The 20,738-nt window shown below is 43.1% G+C and overlaps 1 protein-coding gene across 5 annotated transcripts in view; it reads right to left on the bottom strand.

Annotated features, from left to right (window-relative positions):
- The window catches only part of KLKB1 (kallikrein B1), a 32,409-nt gene that overhangs the window by 8,619 nt on the left and 3,052 nt on the right, over window positions 1-20,738 (bottom strand). Inside the window, exons 1-7 of one of the 5 annotated variants that reach the window (XM_058720006.1) lie at window positions 17,231-17,324; window positions 16,549-16,607; window positions 11,800-11,962; window positions 10,332-10,438; window positions 6,811-6,970; window positions 6,284-6,393; window positions 1,030-1,189 (exon numbers count right to left, since the gene is read on the bottom strand). In XM_058720006.1, coding sequence (XP_058575989.1) covers window positions 1,030-1,189; window positions 6,284-6,393; window positions 6,811-6,970; window positions 10,332-10,438; window positions 11,800-11,962; window positions 16,549-16,606 — 758 coding nt within the window. In that variant the 5' untranslated portion in view covers window position 16,607; window positions 17,231-17,324. Of the gene's footprint in view, window positions 1-1,029; window positions 1,190-6,283; window positions 6,394-6,810; window positions 6,971-10,331; window positions 10,439-11,799; window positions 11,963-16,548; window positions 16,608-17,230; window positions 17,336-18,781; window positions 18,870-20,738 lie in introns of those variants that run through there. The other 4 variants (XM_058720005.1, XM_058720008.1, XM_058720009.1 and 1 more) reach the window with 4 other exon arrangements.

Here is a 20,738-nt window from a genome sequence, read left to right as displayed (position 1 = left end):
GACAGAGAGAGAGGGAGACACAGAATCCAAGGCGGGGTCCAGGTTCTGAGCTGTCAGCACAGAGCCGGACTCAGGGCTCGAACCCATGAGCCGTGAGACCATGATCTGAGGCGAAGTCAGATGCTTAACCGAATGAGCCACCCAGGCGCCCCATAGGACTTTTTTAAGTCCAAGATTTTTGTGCTTTTGTTAATATCCTCAGTGTAGAACCATGAAGCCTGAGTCTCATAAAATTTGAATTGAATAATGGAAAAAAGTAGGCAACATGATTATATTTCAATGTATTTAGTAATTTTTTAATGTTTTTATTTATTTTTGAGACAGAGAGAGACAGAGCATGAACGGGGGAGGGACAGAGAGAGAGGGAGACACAGAACTCAAAGCAAGCTCCAGGCTCTGAGCCATCAGCCCGGAGCCCGACGCGGGGCTGGAACTCACGGAGCATGAGATCATGACCTGAGCTGAAGTCGGATGCTTAACCGACTGAGCCACCCAGGTGCCCTTTTTCTATGATTTTTAAAATGAGGGAACACAAAGGCCTTAATTGTCAACAGCCCGACATGGGACTCGAACCCCTGAACCGCGAGATCATAACCTGAGCCGAAGCTGGACACTTAACCAACTGAGTGACCCAGGCGCCCCCAAGTGTCTGACTTTTGGTTTTGAGTTGGTTTCGGCTCACGTCATGCTCTATTGTTCGTGAATTTGAGCCCCACATCGGGCTCTGGGGAGCCTGCTTGGGATTCTCTATGTCCCAATCTCCTCTCTGCCCCTCCCCCACTTGCACACGCTCTCTCTCTCCGTCTCTCTCAAAAATAAACAAACATTAAAAAAAAAAAAAGAAAGAAAAAGAAAGAAAAGAACATAGGTGGAAAAGTCAATGAAGTTCCTAACTAACCTGCACCTGGCGGAAAAGGGCTTGCTGCGGCTTCGAGCGCTCTGCGCGAAATTCCCAGAAGCTTTCAAACACTCAAACTAGAAAATGACGATGGCGATGACCGGACGGTAGCAAACGTCGCACATTCTTACCTTTGCGGTTCCAGATGCCATGCCTTTGTGTGGAACGTAAAGAAGAGGCAGTTAGAATGGTAGGTGCAAATGGTTTGGCATACAAAAGCATCCGGGGTAACGACTCGGGCAACGTCCACATCCGAGAACGCGAGATGCTGGAAAAGGTTCCTGTGGCAACCTGGGAACGCACAGAGGGAAGACAGTCCTCAAACCGCACGATACTCAGGTGACTGTACGTTGTCATCGTAACGAAAGGACATGATGACTCTTTGTGGTACCTCGACCCTGAATTCCAGCCCTTAGGAGCAGCAGGTTTTGTGTGGTATTTTCCCGAATATTATGAAAAAGAGCTTAATAAAAAGCGTTTAACAAAAATATCAGGTGACCAAAAAAATAAAAATAGGAGAAAACCCGCCTCCATTATCCTTATGTAATCTTTTTTTTTTTTTTTTAATTTTTTTTTCAACGTTTTTTATTTATTTTTGGGACAGAGAGAGACAGAGCATGAACGGGGGAGGGGCAGAGAGAGAGGGAGACACAGAATCGGAAACAGGCTCCAGGCTCCGAGCCGTCAGCCCAGAGCCTGACGCGGGGCTCGAACTCACGGACCGCGAGATCGTGACCTGGCTGAAGTCGGAAGCTTAACCGACTGCGCCACCCAGGCGCCCCCTTCTTTTTTTTTTTTTTTTAATGTTTATTTATTTTTGAGAGAGAGACAGAGCGCAAGCAGGGGAGGGCAGAGAGAGAGGGAGACGCAGAATCTGAAGCAGGCTCCCGGCTCTGAACTGTCAGCACAGAGCCCGATGTGGGGCTTGAACCCACAAGCTGCGAGATCATGACCTGAGCTGAAGTCCGGCGATTAACCGACTGAGCCACCCAGGTGCCCCAATATAATCTTAATTCTAAATTACGTTTTTTATTTGTGTTCATATTATTTACTAAGTTTACTCCATTTGATAACATAAATTTTATTAAAATGATGGGAGCCTGAAGAATATAGCATTTGCAGGAAGGACAAAAGGAGTCCCAATTTAAATGAACATAGTTGTATTAAGAGAAAGTAACTCCCGTGACATAATACCTACATGTGAGCAGTCTAGGAAATGAGGCTTCAACTAATTAAATCTTTAAAAAAACAAAAACAAAAAAACCCAAAACACAGATTCTGGAAGCTGAAAGAAAACTTGTGCCAACCTACAAGTATATCCCCTGAAGGATGTACGTGACAAGTTGTTCAACTTTTCTTAGATATTTATAGTGATAAGAGCTCACTTCCTCATGACAAGGTCCAATTCTTTTTCTTTAAAAATTTTTTAAATATTTATTTATTTTTGAGAGAGAGAGAGAGAGAGAGAGAGAGAGAGACAGAGCGTGAGTGGGGGATAGGCAGAGAGAGAGAGAGAGAGAGACAGAATTGAAATCAGGTTCCAGGCTCTGAGCTGTCGGCACAGAACCCGACAAAGGGCTCGAATTCATGAACCGTGAGATCATGACCTGAGTCGAAGCTGGGGCGCTTAACTGACTGAGCCACCCAGGCACCCCTGACAAGGCCTAATTCTTTTCTGGACCGTTCTAGGTGTTAGGATTGTTTTTTCTTTCCTTATTTCCTTCGTGGTAGCATCTACCTACATCTGCCTAATGGAGCCACACACATTAGTCTAATCCTTTCTCCAAAGACAGCCCTTTATAAACAAAGAATTCAGATAGTCATCCTGACGCTTTTTCAGGTTAAATACCTTTAACCTGTCCCTTTAGCCACTTTTTGTTTTCCATTGCTTCTAGATTTCTTATGGTCCTGGTACCCCCTTTTGAAGTGCCCCGGGCATCCGTCGCTGCGTAGGCAACACAGAACTGAATACAATTTCAGTCCCTATCTGACCCATCCAGATGATAACAAGCCAGGGGCTATCTTGTTTGAAAGACCGTTTTCTTTTTCAGAGCTACTTTTCCTGTGTGTTTCATTTGTTTTATCAAAAGCCCTACAGGATGGTAGTGGAAATGGCAGACGAAGGGCCTCTGAAGATCCTCTCTTCCATAAAAGTGATGGGCGCACCCGCCTATTTGTCAAAATCAGTGTTTTCAGAACTCTAGAAATTGATCAAATTATAACCGTCCAGGGAGCGTTTGTTCAAGAAGAACAGCTGACTCTCTATAAGAACAGTAAGTTTGGGGGCCCCCGGGGCGGGGCTCAGTCGGTTCAGCATCTGACCCTTGATTTCGGCTCACGTCACGATCTCACAGTTCCGAGAGATCGAGCCTCAAGTCAGGCTCTGTGCTGACAGTCCAGAGACTGCTTGGGATTCTCTTTCCCTCTCTCTCTCTCTGCCCCTCCCCTAAAATAAATTAAATAAACATTAAGAAAAAAGAATAGTTGCATAAGGCTTTGGGCTGACAGCTCAGAGCCTGGAGCCTGCTTCGGATTCTGTGTCTCCCTCTCTCTGTGTTCCTCCCCTCCCCCGCTAGCATTCTGTCTCTCTCCCTCTCAAAAATAAATAAAAAATAAAAAATAAATTTTTAAATGGGACGCCTGGGTGGCTCAAGTCAGTGAAGCGTCCAGCTTCGGCTCAGGTCTTGATCTTGCAGTTCATGAGTTCAAGACCCGCAGTGGGGGTCTTATGCTGACAGCTCAGAGCTTGGAGCCTGCTTCAGATTCTGTGTTTCCCTCTCTCTTGGTTCCTCTTCCTCTCGCTCTCTCAAAAATAAATGAAGGTTAAAAAGAATTTTAAAGAAAGAAGGATGAGCTTTGTGGGGTTTTAGTTTGCCCTGTTCCAGTTCTCCCCTCCCCAGCTCCATGAAAGCCTTGAAAACAGCCTCACAATCATGCGGAAAAGAGACCAGCAGTCCCGCAGCCCTGGAGCGGGCAGAATGGGGCTGGGGCTGCTCCAATGTCCCATCTGCATCCCCAAATGCCATTATTTGACTTGTCTGGAAATTCTTGGGAAAATCCCACTCGCAAGGACTGAGTTTATTTTCCATGGCTCAGAGCTTCTTCAGTGTTAACTAACAGCCTTTTCCTTGCAACTGTTTGTCTAGAACAAACAAACAGGGGCGATTATGTAACATTGCAGCTTCCTAGGGCAGCAATCACAGCTGGAACAAACAACAGGCTCATAAAAGATTTTAAAAGGGAAACCAGGGGAAAGAAGGTGGTGGTGAAAATCTTGGACATATTCCCGGGAATCTGGAAGGCCATGTGCAAGTACAGGGCTGTGTGGCATAACCAGGGCTGTGCTTGTGCCCCCCAAAGATTTGAGAAAGTCCTAGGCTCTCAGGCTGGCTGATGTTTCAGCCTGCGTCAGCAGAAAGAAAAGGCCCTGGTAAAGTTGTGAAACGCCTATCTGAACGTTGAAAGCATGCTCCAAAATTCGCAAAAAGCCCCTCCTCAAAGACTGAGAAACTTATTGATTGCAGGCATCTAAGGAAATCTTCGTCCAATCATTAGATAACTATTAAGAAAACTAAGTGGAAACATCAGTCAGTGGTCATAGACTCCAAAGAATAAATACTTTACAGAGTTAGTTCAGAAAAGTCACCAAACAAATAGTAACAACAAAAAGCAGTAACAACAGCAGACTCTGGGGAAGGAGGGAACCTGATTTCCAGGGTGACCATATGCTATTATTTAAAAGGTCTCGGGGCACCTGGGTGGCTCGGTCGGTCAAGCTTCCGACTTCAGCTCAGGTCATGATCTCGAGCCCCAGGTCGGGCTCTGCGCTGACAACTCAGGGCCTGGAGCCTGCTTCGGATTCTGTGTCTCCCTCTCTCTCTCTCCCCTTCTCCACTTGCACTCTGGGTCTCTCGCTCTTAAAAATAAATAAACATTTAAAAAAAGTTGTAAAAAAAAGTCTCAATTTTTTTCAAAAAATTACAAGCCATGCAAAGAAACAAGAAAGAATGGCCCATATGCAGAAAAAAAAAAAAAGGCAGTTAATATAAACCCTTGCTGAGGAAGTACAAACTTCCTCTTGTACTGTACAAAGACTTCAAGCCAGCTATTTTAAATATGTTCGAAAAACTAAAGGAAGCCGTGTTTAAAAAACTGAAGAAAGTATGAAAACATTGTCTTGCCAAAGAAAGGATATCAATAAAGAGATAGAAATTATACTTTTTTTTTAAAAAAGGACCGAATATGAATGTTAAAAATGAAATATTCAGTAAATTTGAACTGGAAATCTGGTACACACCATGGAGGGGGGTGTGCTCGAGGGAAAAGGAAACAGAGAAGGAAACAGGAAAAGGGGAAACAGGAAAAGGAAACAGGAAAAGAGATGCGCTGTTGACAAGTTCTTAACCTCCTGCAGAGGGGACCTAGCCCAGCACCTGACGCCGATCCTGTCACAGAGTTGGCACTGGATGCCGTGTGGCATTGGCCATTGGTGATTTGGTTTCCGCAACATCTTATCGTTAACACTCTGATACGCTAAATCTGGTGGAAGGTCATGACGATTTTCTGGATAATTCCACCGAAATTACCTGAATGTCTGAAACTATAGCACTTTGCTGATTCATTATGGTAGAGTGGGTTCACTAGACAGTGGACACTGCCCGGAAATGACCTTCTTGTTTTCCCCGCAATGTAACTGTACTAGTTTTCTATTGCTGCTGTGACCACTTATCACAAGCCCAGTGGCTTCAAACAACCCAAATATATTAGCTCACAGTTCTGGAAATCAGAAGGCCAAAATGGGTCTCACTGGGATAAAATCAAGATGTCAGCAGGATTTTGTTCTTTCGGGAAGCTCTACAGGAGGACTTGTTTCCTTGCCTTTTCCAGCTTCTAAAGGTTACCATCATTCCTTGGCTTGTGGATCCTTTCTCTATCTTGAAAGCCAGTGGTACAACATCTTCAAATCTCCCTCCCTCTCTCCGATGCTTCTGTCTTCCCTTTTCTCTTATAGGGACTCCTGTGACTACATTGAGCCCACGCACATAATGTAGAACAATCTCCCATCTCAAAATCACATCTACAAACCTCTTTTGACACGTAAGGTGACATATTCACGTGTTGCAGGAAATAAGTGTGGACATCTTTGGGAGACTCTAAGTCTGCCTACTACAATCACACAGTGAACTAGTAGCCACACACTCGTGAGTTCGAGCCCCGCATCGGGCTCTGTGCTGATGGCTCAGAGCCTGGAACCTGCTTCGGATTCTGTGTCTCCCTCTCTCTCTGCCCCTCTTCCACTCACACTCTGTCTCTCTGTCTCTTAAAAATAAATAAACGTTAAAAAATTTTTTAGAAAAGAAAAAGAAATAGTAGGCATACAATTACCAATTTCTGAGACTGCACAGGGCTTCAGGGAGAATCCAGATGCCACATTAGCCAGGAGCTTTATACTGGTGGGTGTTCCTCCTGCACTGTGCTTTAAAAGGCAGGTGTTCCTGAATGTGAAGAAAAGAGGTTACTTCTCTCCCCAAACTGCAAGATGCACGCAGAAGCCCATTTTGCGTTGAAAGGATCTATGGTCAGTGGGAAATGAAGCAATCAGAACAATGACTTTGAAAATGAGTGGGTTCGGGGTTTGTATTACTAATCAGAGAGACATCTTTCCGCTCTACCCAAGGAAGCTTCGGGTGAGAATGGGGTGGGAGACATTATTCAACCAACCCTCATTCCCCAAGAGATGGAAGTTATTCTCCTTAGAAAAACTGGCAACAAAACTGAGCAAATAAATAAGTGGAGTGGTTAGGTCTAAAAGCCCTGTTTGGTTTTCCACTGGGCGGAAAAAAAGTTATGAAGCGTACAATTAAATCTCCAAAGCACCATCGGAAAGGACAGATGCTATGAATTTTACTCACCGGTACTCTGCATTGTAAAACGTGTGAGTGGCGTATGTGAAAAATTGGCAGTGAATGCTGTTGGTGCACTTTTTTTGGCATTCTTCAACACTTTCAACCTTAGAGACGTTAAAATTGACTCCTCTCATATCAATTCCTTTATGAATGTCTCGATGGCAAGCTGTACACACAAGATGCACAGAGCAAATTCAGTCCGTTTCCTTCTAGAAGTAGATCATCAGTTAGGGTAGTTTTGAAGGATGATACTCTGTTTTTCACAACTGCCCCATTCGTTAGGGGATTTGGAGTTTTTGTTACATCACTAGAAGATCAAACTCTGCTTGAAATAAACACATTCCAATATGTTTTAGAGCACTACCATGGAGAAGGGGTAACTTTGCTTCCCAAATTGTAAAGTACGTGCAAGACAATACGGGTAATAGTCCACCCTGAAATTAACAATAAGCAGAGGAAGACAAACGAGGCAAATAATGGGGGCCCTGGTGATTGTTCTAGGAATTTGCATTGTTATACTAACTGATGTGCCTTTGACTTCCTGCACTGAATGAAGAAGCTTCTCACTTTGCTTACTTCTTGGCTTTCAACCACTCCTGCCTGATGGCGAATTTCACCCATAAGCCCTGCCACTGACATCCATGTGTCAAATCGTTATCATAAAAGGTGAACAGTTCTTGTATATTCATGAGGAATCCAATTTTATTCTTGTTTTAAAATTTTGTTAAATTCCACTTAAGCATCCTTTCAGTTGGAATGTATCTTATATACAAAAAATATAGATAATTGTTTTAACAGACAGTGAACCGAATTTATGATTTAGGCTTTTTTAAATTTATTTTTTTATAAAACTTTTTTTAATGATTACTTATTTTTGAGAGAGAGAGAGAGAGAGAGAGAGAGAGAGACAGAGTGCAAGCAGGAGAGGGGCAGAGAGGGAGTGAGATACACAATCCGAAGCAGGCCCTAGGCTCTGAGCTGTCAGCACAGAGCCCGACACAGGGCTCAAACCCACGAACCTGTGAGATCATGACCCGAGCCGAAGTCGGCCACTCAATTGACTGAGCCACCCAGGCGCCCCTAGGCCTTTTTTTTTTTAAAGCGCTCAAATACATTAGTTAGAACCTTGGATAAAGAAACCAGCAGTATAAACCATAATGTATTGGATGTAATGTTCCACTCCTCAGGGGTATGGTTAAAAAAGGCATAAAACTACATTTAATGGTGGGAAAGACAGAAAATGTACAAACTAGTAGGAAAACAATATATTGAGGTGGGTGGAGCAGTGGATAATTCACAGTGATTCACGCACACAAGAGTCTGTAGATTCTAGAAATGAAGTCTCTTTCCAGTTCTGGTGCGCATGAGAAAAGAAACTCACTGAGTTGGAATGGGATAATTGCAAACTAAAACTTTTCTTTATGATCAACTGAAAGCTATAAATCTACCAATAACTGTTTTACATGAAAATTGTCCTGAGCTTAGGGACTTTATGTCCTTGGGAGCAATTATTCACTTTAATTTGAGATACTCGGGGAGAGTTAGAAGGGAACATTAAATCAAGTTCTATAAGACTAAGTTTGGGAAAAAATTAACAATGACTACTAGTTATTGAGAAAAGCAAAATATTGTTCTTTAAATTTTATTAGAACATAATGAAAGATAATGCTTAATTGAACAGTTTACATTAAGTTGTAGGAGGACATAAATTTGATCTTATAAAATGGGACATGTACTCATCCTCAGGTAAGCCACACATTGGCTAAGTCAGATCCCCATGTTTATAACGAAGGACTGGATACTATACAAACTGCAGATGAATATGCATGAGTATTGAGGGAGTGGTTGGTGATAACTGGGGAAGGAAGGATAAAAAAAACCCCAAAACTTTAGGGGCCCCTGGGTGGCTCAGTCAGTTAAGCCTCCGACTTCGGCTCAGGTCATGATCTCACCGTTCATGCGTTCCAGCCCCGCCTCGGGCTCTGTACTAATAGCTCAGACCCTGGAGCCTGCTTGGGAGTCTGTGTCTCCCTCTCTCTCTGCCCCTCCCCTGCTCATGCTCTGTCTCTCTGTCTCTCTCAAAAGGAAATAAACATTTAAAAAAAAAAATTTTTTTTTTAATTTTTTTTTTTTTTTAACGTTTATTTTTGAGACAGAGAGAGACAGAGCATGAACGGGGGAAGGGCAGAGAGCAAGGGAGACACAGAATCGGAAGCAGGCTCCAGGCTCTGAGCCATCGGCCCAGAGCCCAAGGCGGGGCTCGAACTCATGGAACGTGAAATCGTGACCTGAGCTGAAGTCGGACGCTTAACTGACTGAGCCACCCAGGCGCCCCTACATTTAAAAAAAATTTTTAAAACTTTAAAACACCTGAAATATGAAAGTACAAAATTAACTGTAAGCAGTAAAGGCAAAACAGCAGTGATACATAGTCACAACATGGTTATCTGAAGGTTCTGCCTGCCCATCAATTGAGAGATTCTTTTCTGTACCTTTCACTTTCAGATCAGCGATGTCAGGCAAATGGTTCATGTGCCTTAAATTAGGATAGGGTTGGAAATGTTTCACAAGACATTAGTAGCAATAAGTGTTAGAATTTAAATTTCCTGGCCTCTTAGTCCTCACATTTTTTTTTAAGAAGTCTTATTCTTTTTTTTTTTAAGTTTCTTTATTTATTTTGAGAAAGAGAGAGAGAGCACACATACATGAGCAAGTGGGAGGAGGAGAGAGAGAGGTAGAGAGGGAGGGAGGGAGAGAGAGAGAGAGAGAGAGAGAGAGAGAATCCCAAGCAGGCTCCACACCATCAGTATAGAGCCTGATGTGGGGCTTGAACCCACAAACCACAAGATCATGACCTGAGCAGAAATCGTGACCTGAGCAGAAATCAAGAATCGGACGCTTAACCGACTGAGCCACCCAGGTACCCTGGAGGTATTATTCTTATTAGCAAGGTTTACAGAGCCCAGGCCTTCAGGTTGGGGGCGTAATGGGGTTTTGCAACCTCTGCATTATTGACGTTTGGGACCAGAAAATCTTTGTCATGGGGGTTTCCCTATGTGGAATCTTTAGCAGCATCTCTGACCTCCATCCACTAGATGCCAGTAGCATCCCCCCACGTTGTGACAAACGTCCCTTGGAGGAAGGACAAAGTCACCCCTGGTTGAGAACTATTGAGAACTACTGGGGCACAAATTATCTCAAGTAAAACGGGAATAGAGACACTCTCCGTGTTCTCTTAAAGAGCCTTATCTGCAATTGGAGGTGGGGGAAAGGAGGCAATTATTTGAATGTGGTTCACTTTCTGCAAATCTTATACTGTAGGGCTAACCTCATAAAGAATAGAGGCTCCTTAAGCACATAACTGGTAAAGGCAAGAGGGAGGACACATCCAGAACAGTGCCCCATCTCTGTTATCCTTCTGAGTACTCCCTTCCAAAAGTCCAAGGCAGTACAGAGATTGAACAGAAGCTATTTTAAGGTGAACCCCTTACTCATTCAAATAAGAAATCAAGAAATCAACAGCTTACCACTTATTTGATGGCCGCATTGCTTTAAGGAATGTCCAGAAATCGTACTTGCCCATGACATTTTTGGCAGGGTTCCCGTAACACTGTCTTTCAAGAAGCAACCAAATCTGTTTTTAAAAGTACTGTCAGTTAGAGAGTAGAATAATAAACACACACTGGTGAGATGTCTAACATTTTCTATACACTAATAAATGGGGCCAGGAATAAGGAAAATAATAGAGCTTCCCCGACGCTTGCTAGAAAGAACATTCTTAGAGGCAATTGCATAAAATCTAACAGGCTTTGTAATACCTAACCTCAGCATTATTTCTCTTTAAAATAAAAAAAACATTTTTAAGAACGGAAAGTCAATCATATTAAAGAGGTAATGATTTTTTTCCCATGTTTCTAAACTTTTGGAGGATTATGGTCTCACCTGGTGACTGTTTTCATGTAAGAAATTAAATCGGTCATGAGAGTTGGATCTCTATAAGGTGTTCATCCTGCTCATTAACTCCTTCTAGTTCACAGTAATGGAACACTTCTGTCTTTGATGTCAATCTTCTTGGTAATCTTTCACAAGGATTCTAGAACCTAACTCAACTTTTTATTTGACAAGTTGATGCCTGTCACATACAGTCTGGGTTTTCTGTACACGCTTAACATGTTGAATCAGGGGATGTTTATCTAGTTTCTAGTTTCTAAATTCAAATGGTGTTAAGATAAAAGGCTTATGGAAATGGAACAACACAGAAATGTTCATTCTGTATTTTGAACAAAATGAAAGCAAATGATTATGAAACCATGGCTGCATGACCTAAGAAGATTTTTAGTGACTATTTTTTCCAGTGCTCTTACTTTTCCAAAATGCCAGTAATATGTATTTTCATGTATGTGCATGCCCCCCTCCACACACACATAATGTATGTACCACAGGTGCCCAAAGTCATTCACTACAGGCCCCTTCAGTCCAGAACTTTCCTGAGGTCACAAGCTCTGGAACTGCCTCAACTTTATTGTCAACAATATGTTTGCCTTCTGTTATATTTTCTTAAGACCGTGTTTTCCACCAACACGATCACGAGTCAGGCCATAAGTATGTTTCCTTGTTCAGGTGAAATATTCACCTGTTTTTAGACCCTTCCTTGAGACAATCGCTTAACCCAATGGTTTTCAAGCATTTTCCTCAAGGCCTTGGGTAGGCAATGCCTCATTTCTACTACTTTAGGCGAAGGCAGCAGTTGTTCTAGCTTGTGTATTTCCAGGCCCATGCCACTCTGGTTCCGTAGGCCAGACGGTTTGGGGTCTAAGGCTGTGGCCTAAGACTCTGCTAATATAAGAACCAACCGCTCCAGGTGACTCCAATGAAGCTGGCCCTCGGACCCCATTTGGGAAACATAACCCTGACATAGCTACACCTTTTTTGCATGTCACTGGCTCTAGTTTGAAAAATGGATGGCTTCTCCAATAATGAAATATCAGCTTTTACCTTTTGTCTGTGTCATTAGTGGAACTTTCGGGAAGAAAGCTGAAGAGCAAGCACCTCGGATGAAATGTGCACATCATCTGACAGTGCTCGGCATTCGGGGTATACATGGCAGTTAGGTCCCCACCTTTGAAGAAGGTATTTTTATATAGTTGAGTCAGACAGCCTGTGGTATAATCATCAAAAAGAGACATTAACTTGGAAGGAATGCAAATAACTATCTTGATAGAAATACATCTGTGCTGTGAACTTCTTACTTCCTCCACTAACTATCCAAAGAGCTTCACAACAGGACTTTCATTAGAGAGGTGGAATCACACATATTGAGGTGACTGTTTGAACAAGGTGTCGTGTTATTGAAGAGTCACTCGATGGGTACTTCCATATAAAAAAGCTTGGTTGATTTTTATCAAATCAAACAATAATTTTCCCATAAATTGCTCCCAAGAAAATACAATTCTAGCTTGGTTTCTCCCTGTTGCCTAACATGCATGGAAATACCATGCCTTGAAAATGACAGGCTTCCAGTTACGGAATGAATAATTCACGGGCGTAAAAGACACAGCATAGTTAATACAGTCAATGGTATTGTAATAGTGTTGTACATATGGTGACAGACGGTAGGTAGACTTGTGGTTGAGCCCAGCCTAACTAGAGAGAGGCTGAAGCACTATGTGGGACGCCTGAAACTAAGGTAACATTATGTGTCAACTACAGTCAAATATGAAACTTAAGGGGAAAAAAAACCCCACATCAACGTATGATCTCTTTTTCAAAACCCTTTCATAACAACCGTTCCTGCTAGATTCTCACAACAGCTCTGTAAGGGAAGTTAGGGACAGATCTCATTATATGCCTCTGACTTTAACTGAGTCTCAGAGCAGTACACATTTGCCCAAGATCCACGTAGCTAACGAACGTCCAGGAAGAGAAACCGAATTCTTCTCACCACGAGCCCTGTTCCTTTTCCCAGCTTGCAATGTTCAGTGTTGTTCCCCATCTCAGTTTAATGTTAGCAAACTATGAGTTATTGGGTATTTAGTCGGCTCGTACAGAGGAGACACTTATTCGCTTGGTTTCTATGAGCAAATGCAAAGGCAGGCCTATGCTACCCTGAAAATCCATTCTGAACTATTTGCTGTCTGCAATTGGTCGCCGTTCTAAAGGACCCCGCATCTCACGTGTTATGAGAATATCAAGGGATACCTTTACTGCTCTACTGTTTCATATATTAAAAGTAAACCTTTAATGCATGAATCTGGGTTTACCTTGAAAGACCCACTTTCTTTTTTTTAATGTTTATTTTTGAGAAAGAGAGAGAGAACAGAGGCAGAGCAAGAGTGGGGGGAGGGGTAGAGAGAGAGAGGGAGACACAGAATCCGAAGCAGGCTCCAGGCTCTGAGCTGCCACACAGAGCCCGACGCGGGGCCCGAACCCATGGACGGGGAGACCGTGACCTGAGCTGAAGTTGGAAGCTTAACTGACTGAGCCACCCAGGCGCACCCGCCCCCCCCCCCGCCTTTTTTTAATGTTTATTTATTTTTGATGAAAGGCTCACTTTAAAGTCAGCTTAATAAACTTTTCCAGCTAGATAGCACACTTGCTTGCCAGTCAATCGTCCGTTAACCACAAGATATGCCAATGATAACTTTGTTCATCCTCCAGGACATCTATTTTCGTACTGCCCTCCAGGGAATGGGCAGCTTAGACACATGTGTTTCATTACGCACTGAAGATTAAAATGCCCTCTTACACTATCCCACCCCTCTGGGGATTGTGGCCCTGAGCTCTATTACGATAACCTAACCCGGCAAGATCGCGTCTCGCTTCTCTTCCTCTCGGTGGTGTGGCTAAGATGACTATCCCTTGGGCAAGTTTTATATTTAGAAAAAGCAGACATCTCTTCAGGTGGAAGCTTATGGGAATGCAAGTTGCCAAGTGTACAGGCCCAGATTTCAGAGACACCCAAAACACTGAGCGGCCAGTCCGGTGACAGTGTTACCTGCAAAGTGACCTGTGTTTCAGACAACTGGTGCATGTGGCTGATGCACGGTTATCAAGCAGCCATCCTCCCCCTTCGCAGCGCACAAACGTGCATGCGAACAACGGCCTGTGCCAGCCTGGGAGTTCCCATTCGGCCACGTGACTCGGCTGATGGGAAGGTGCGACTGGAAACAGACCAACATTGGAGCAGACTGGGAGGAAAGTTCTAATAGGTGTTCTTGCTTATCCTCAAAAATTGGTAATGATGATGATGATAACGGTGATAGGCTTGTTTGTATCGTGTTTTAGAGTTTTAAAGAAGTTACGCAAGTTATCCCGTAACATAAACTATGTCACGCTGTCCTCTGTGTCCGTGGATTTCCGGCGGGTTATTTGGTCTTGTTAAAAAAAAAAAAAAAAAAAAAATGGGGCGCCTGGGTGGCGCAGTCGGTTAAGCGTCCGACTTCAGCCAGGTCACGATCTCGCGGTCCGTGAGTTCGAGCCCCGCGTCAGGCTCTGGGCCGATGGCTCGGAGCCTGGAGCCTGTTTCCGATTCTGTGTCTCCCTCTCTCTCTGACCCTCCCCCGTTCATGCTCTGTCTCTCTCTGTCCCAAAAATAAATTAAAAATGTTGAAAAAAAAATTAAAAAAAAAAAACAAAAAAAAACAAAAAAAAAAAACGCATCATCAATGAGAAGAAAAATACCCTATTTTTAAAAAATTGGGCAAAGGAAATGAGAAGGTAATTTACAAAAGAAACATAAATAGCATATGAAAAATGGTAAGGATCATAAAGATTAGGCAAGTTAAAACAACAGATGCCATTTTACTCACCAGCTTAGCAAAAAAATTTAATTGTCTAAGTTCCCAGTGTTGATGTGCTGATTTTGGCTCCAAATGATGGGAAACCTAGTTCAATGGGACTCAGTATAAATTAAATGTATGGGTTCAGAAGCCGAGTCCATGGTGGATTTGGCTTCCGGAGTAACCGAACAGCGTACTTGGCTGATCCCATCAAGGTACAATTCCCCTTCATACATGTGCTCTGTTCCATGGCTTTGCTGTCGCTCTCAAGCTCCACATAGTGACAAGGTGGTGCCAGAATCCCAGGCCTTTGTATTCCCCAGTGGTTCAAGTCCAATTGGAAATAATGGTAAGAAGAAAACTCTTATTTCTAGAAGTGTAAGCAAAGGTCTTGCTCTAAGGCTTTGGCTCTCGTCAGGTCACTGTAGCTAGCAGGATGTGTAGACCTACTTACTGGTCCAGGCCTGCCTGGGTCACAAGTTCATAGACCCAAACTTGGAGGCAGAAGTTTCCCAGAAACAAATTAGGATACTGTTTCCAGAAAGGTGACTATATGTCCAGTCACAATACAATGGTTCGCTACTGGAGTTGACCTAATTGGGGTATGTGATTACTCTTATCTGCTGGTGGAGACGGCTAACTGGAGAGTCACCCTTGTGAAAGATAATTCCATTACGTATATCACAAAACCTTCTAAAATATTCACACACCCTCGTACCTAACATTGCTTGTTTCCAAAATGTTATTCTACAGAAATAACTAAATGTGTATAAGCATGTGCATACAAAAATACCATGAGTAAGGAAGATTACTAGGCTGCAAAATTGTCATGTATATAAAAAAATAGCTATAAATGGAAAGGTGAGCTATAAAAAAGTATCTATAATTAATAACATCTTCGTTAAAGGTATAAATAGACGTGTGTAGAAAAATATCCCAAGGACTAAAAAAGATTTTTAACAGTGGCCATTTCTGTAATGTAGGACTTCAGACAATGTGCACTTTCTCGTTTGCTGCTTACCTGCACCTCTAATTTTACTAGAATAATTTTTTTGCCAAAAAGATAAAATTGAAGTGGCCACAGTCCATAGCATCTCTGGCTTCTTACTCCTCAGTATTCAGTGGATTTGTATATGGTAATGATCATGGTAAAAGCAATTAGACATGGAGGCAGATTTCCATTTAGAAGAGGGGATCAGCTTCTTCCTGAAGAAATTATATTCCTTTACAAATGTAACCCTTACCCAAGAGGTATTTACATCTTAGCCATACATCTGGGGGGGTAAGTAAATAATCAGTGAGGTGTGGTCTTTTTAAGTGAACATAGACTCAAAATCTACCCATAATGGTGGCTCAGAGAAAACGACATTCTATAACCATGAATGATAAACAGTGTCCAGAATCATCTGTATTCCCTGAACATTTAATGGAATGGATAGAAAGGGAAATAAGTTCAAAACCCGATACTGAAACCAGAACTACTCAAATGGATGATTTACTAATTTAAATTTAAACCAAATACTTTCATTTCTGAAGTAGTTCCCCAGTGGCCTGAGAGTACAAATATTCACCGGGTACTTATGACACGACTTGGGTCGGACCCAGACCCTACAAAATGCCTACCCTGAATATTTAGATAAAGCTGATTTGTAGAATATGGTAATAATAAAAATTGAGGGCTGAGTGTTTAAGACCTGCTTTGTAGAGAGCCATTTACAAATAGAAGTTTCTGTTAACACAGGCCCAAAGACATTCTCACTTCGGGGCTCCCCAGCGCCCATGTGTCTAAGGCATTGCATCTGAAAAGTAGCAGTTGCCTCTGAATATTAAAAGGATTTGTGTCCTGACTTTTGGGGTCTGCCTCCTTCCCGAAGCTGTATGTTCAGTGGCTTTCTCTGGGGCTGGCATTCTTGTTAACTACTCCTTTCCCACACACAACCTTAGGTCTTAGAGATAATCCACTCACCACAGGAAACTGTAGCAAACAAGCAAGTGAAGTAAGCAGCTTGCCTGAATGAAATCATCCTAAAAAAGAAAGCAACACAGGCATAATCCTGCTGGTTACAGATCATAGTTGACATGAAGCCTAATTTACGGTGATAGAGATTTTCTTATCAATGTCTGCCTTGCAAATCTAAGCACATAATGACCAGTACAGGGAACAGGAGCTTTCTGTATATTTAATGCCGGGGACTTCGCACAAGATTCCCACTGAGACCTCTAGACTACCGCTGTGTTTGTCCCTCACTTGCCACCTATGTGGCTGATAATTACCGAAAGGGAGTTGGTAGACGGAAACCTCTTGATTGGAGCAAGAGGAGAATTATTGTAAATAATGGCAATAATGTCGGCCCAGAGTCCCTACGTAAAGAAAAGCACTCAACATGATCAAACTCATTTAAATTTTAAAGCTGTCAATATTCTCTTTGCTTTTAAAATGTCCTGAGACTAAAAGGTTTCATGTATAAGAACATCGAGTTTCTTCTACACTCACGAAATAGGCTGGAAATTACAACGTATACTGAGAGCTTCTTCTCAAAGAAGAAATATGCTTATACGCTTAATTAAAAAAATACACACACACACACACACACACACACACACACACAAATTATTGGGAAGCAATCAGAATAATAGAAATTCTCTACCTGAAAGCGAAATTGCTTCCGTGGTTCTGGAGGTGAGGATGTCTCTCGCCACTTAAAAATGGATGGTTCAAGGCCTCCTAGCGGAGCACTGCAGGCAGTATTTGCTTGGCTCCAATATTGACTTTGGTTTTTGGCCAACAGTTCCAACTTTTTGTCCTGTCAACATATTCTATGAACGTCCATTTCCTGTGTTCAGCTATCTACTATGTTAACTATTTCATGTTAGGGCCACCCTATGCACGCACAGATTTCCATTTTCAGAAATGTTCATACCAACCCCAGGTATATGGAGTCATGCAGCCTAAATCTCATCTAACTGAACTTTTTCCATCACAGTTACCCGGATGACAGCTGACTAAGGGATGCATAGCTCCTTCTGGAAGGATCTTTTGACCAATGCTATCTATGCTTTTCCAAACTCTAGTCAAAGAAGCGTGCAAAGTAGTAACACGGAAGTTTTGAGTATGGAAGGGAATTGGTAGATGATCAGGTCCTTCTCCTACCCGATTCAGGAAACGAGATATAGCGGGAGCTGACAAACCACAGTTCACAGACCAAATGTGGCCCAGTGCCTGTGTTTTGCTTTTTGTGTGTTTTTTTTAATGTTTATTTATTTTCGAGAGAGAGACAGAGCGTGAGCGGGGGAGGGGCAGAAGGAGAGGAAGACACAGAATCCCAAGCAGGCTCCAGGCTCTGAGCTGTCAGCACAGAGCCCCACGTGGGGCTCGAACTCACGAATCATGAGACGGACGTTTAACTGACTGAGCCCTCCAGGCGTCCCCCAGGCGCCCCCCAGTGCCTGTTTTTATAAATAAAGCTTTATTGGAACACAGCCACACCCATTCATTCATGTATTGTCTATGCTTGCTTTTACCCTACAACTACAGAGTTAAACAGCACGGTCTGCAGGCAGAAAAAGATTTACTATCTGGTCCTTTTCAGATAAAGTAATCTGAAACCTGCTATAAAGCACTCGTGGCAGAGTTTAGACTTCCCTGTCAGGATGCCTCATCTGGGAAAAAAATAAATAAAAAAAACCATACTGCTTTTCCCAGACGTCTGCTCCTGCTCAGGGAGTTCTATTTTATTCTTATATTTAATAAAAATTCTCCTTGTATACGGAGATATACCTTCTTTGCAACCTCTATCCTTCAGTCCTAGATTTACCTACTCGATCTACATAAAATAATTTATTCTTTTTTGTGTGCTTTTTAAACTGCCTAAAGACCATAATCACTTGCCCACTAAATCTCCTTTGTCTTCTAACCCTCCAAGTTACAGTACATCATTCTGGCTAGTGAATTAGATTTTTAGGGAGTTGAGCCTTATGTAAATATTTTATGCATATTACTGCAGTGCAGAGCCGTGTTTATTAAAAATGTAGCATAATGTTGCCGGTAAAATATTTTCTGGCTGTAACGAAGTGGCATATTTCAAATATGCATGCTGTGCTGCCTTGTAGATTCGGGGCATTAACTAGCACACCAGCCGTCGACAGAAAGGAATGTTCTACCCCGTGCAGTATAAAAGAATTTAAATAGGGGATCTCACCTGTTACCAGCCTCAGCAGAAAAACGACGAGTGGAACACATCCACCTTTGCCTCCAAAGCACAGCAGAAACCCTCAGAGGTTGTCTCCCTAAAAGGTGCGATTATAGGTTTTAACCTACTCGCGTCGACTTCAGTGTTCCATTTTAATATCTCTTACAGCAAAACGCAAGTCATGCTCTAGCAAGGCAATAAAACTCAAAAATTTCTTCTTGGAAGAACCAAATGAGAAATAATTCGAAGAGGGGTAGGGGTAGGCCGAATTCTAAAATGTCCCCCAAGATTTCCCAGTCTAATCCCGGGGACTGAATGTAGGAGAAGACGCCCTGTCTGTCCCCGATGACGTTGCCTTACGTGACAGAAACGATTTTGCAGGTGTAATTAGGATCGCTAAAAAGTTGATTTGGGGCTAATCAAAACGGAGATGATGCGGGGGCCTAATCCCATCACGTAGGCTCTTTAAAAGCAGAGCTTGCTTCTGTGGTTAGCCTAAGGAGAAGGCAGACACCAAGGGCGAGAGGGACTTCGTTGGCTTTGACACCGATGGGGCCTGCGGCAAGGACCCCAGAGTGGCCTCTACTACTTCCAACAGATGTGTAATGACCTTGATGGAGGATTCTTCCCACAACACCCACACCTTGGTTTGGGGCTTGTGAGACACGAAAAAGGGAACCCAGCTAAGCCCACCTACTGACCCACAGAACACAGAAGGATAAATTAGGGTTGTTTTAAACTGCTAAGATCGCAGTCATTTGTCACATGGCAAAAGGACACTAATATAGGTCTATTTATCTGAAGTGAAAGTGGCTTGGAGAGAGGGGGGTTTGCAGCGGGACACTTTGGGGAGAGGGGAATGGAGGAGAGTCCCTAGTGGAGCACAGGGTGCTGGATGGGAGGCTGCGCTGGAGACAGGGTGGTGATCTGCCCTGGGAGCTTTCAGAGAACCTGGGTTTTGTTTTGCTTTTTTAATTTTTTTTAGTGTTTGTTTATTTTTAAGAGAGAGAGAGAGAGAGACAGAGGACAAGCAGGCGGAGAGCGAGAGAGACAGAGACAGAATCTGAAGCAGGCTCCAGGCTCTGAGCTGTCAGCACAGAGCCCCGACGCAGGGCTGGAATTCGCGGAACCCGAGATAATAAACCCAGCCAAAGTCAGATGCTTAACTGAGCCACCCAGAAGTCCCCCACTCCACACTTTTTTTTTTTTTTTTTTTTTTAGAGAAAAGCCTTGAATTTCTCATGAAGCTGTTGTGGGGCCAGGAGAAGGGCCGACCAGGAAAGAGGCAGATGAACAAAAGCTACATTGTGCAGCTCAGTAAGAATCTCAGTTCACTGAGAGCTGAGAAAGGTCTTGGGAGGTGCACCTTGGACGCCTGAGAGATTTCTGCGGTCCGCATCGCTGTGGCATTAAGTGTCCCTGAGAAGGGCCTGACTTTAGGCTCTGTCCTTCCCGGTGCACTCCAGTGAGATAATGTTTTACATATGTAATACCATTATTATAAACACATACGTAATTAAAAGATATAGGCACAGAATAAATTACAAAAGAAATAATTTAACAGAACTGCCGTGACTGCCCTTGTGGCGAGGCTTCCGCTGGAAGGGGAGAGTAATCCGCTCTTTGTAAGGGATCTGGAAGAGGAAAGGGGGCAGTAGCAAACAGGAGAGGCCATCCTTCAGCATCTCATTTCAAAAGAGATCTTCTACCCGTCCTGGGTCTTTACTATGCTTCTTTTTCTCCATAGCACCTACCACTAGCTGACATCGTGCTACCCATTTGCTCATTTTTATGTTGTGTTCCTGCGGCACACCAGCCCCCACCTTGCTGTTAGGCTTGGGTCTCTAGCTCCGGAGCCCTGAGGAGTTCTTGGCAGACAATTATTGAAGGAGAGAGTGAAGTGGTGAATACATAAGAAATTAAATGTTTTTAAAAGAAGGAAGGGGGCGCCTGGGTGGCGCAGTCG

The sequence above is a fragment of the Neofelis nebulosa genome, chromosome 3 (genome assembly GCF_028018385.1).
Source record: "Neofelis nebulosa isolate mNeoNeb1 chromosome 3, mNeoNeb1.pri, whole genome shotgun sequence".
Taxonomy (NCBI): Eukaryota; Metazoa; Chordata; class Mammalia; order Carnivora; family Felidae; genus Neofelis; species Neofelis nebulosa.
This window is presented reverse-complemented; position numbering and strand designations above follow the sequence as displayed.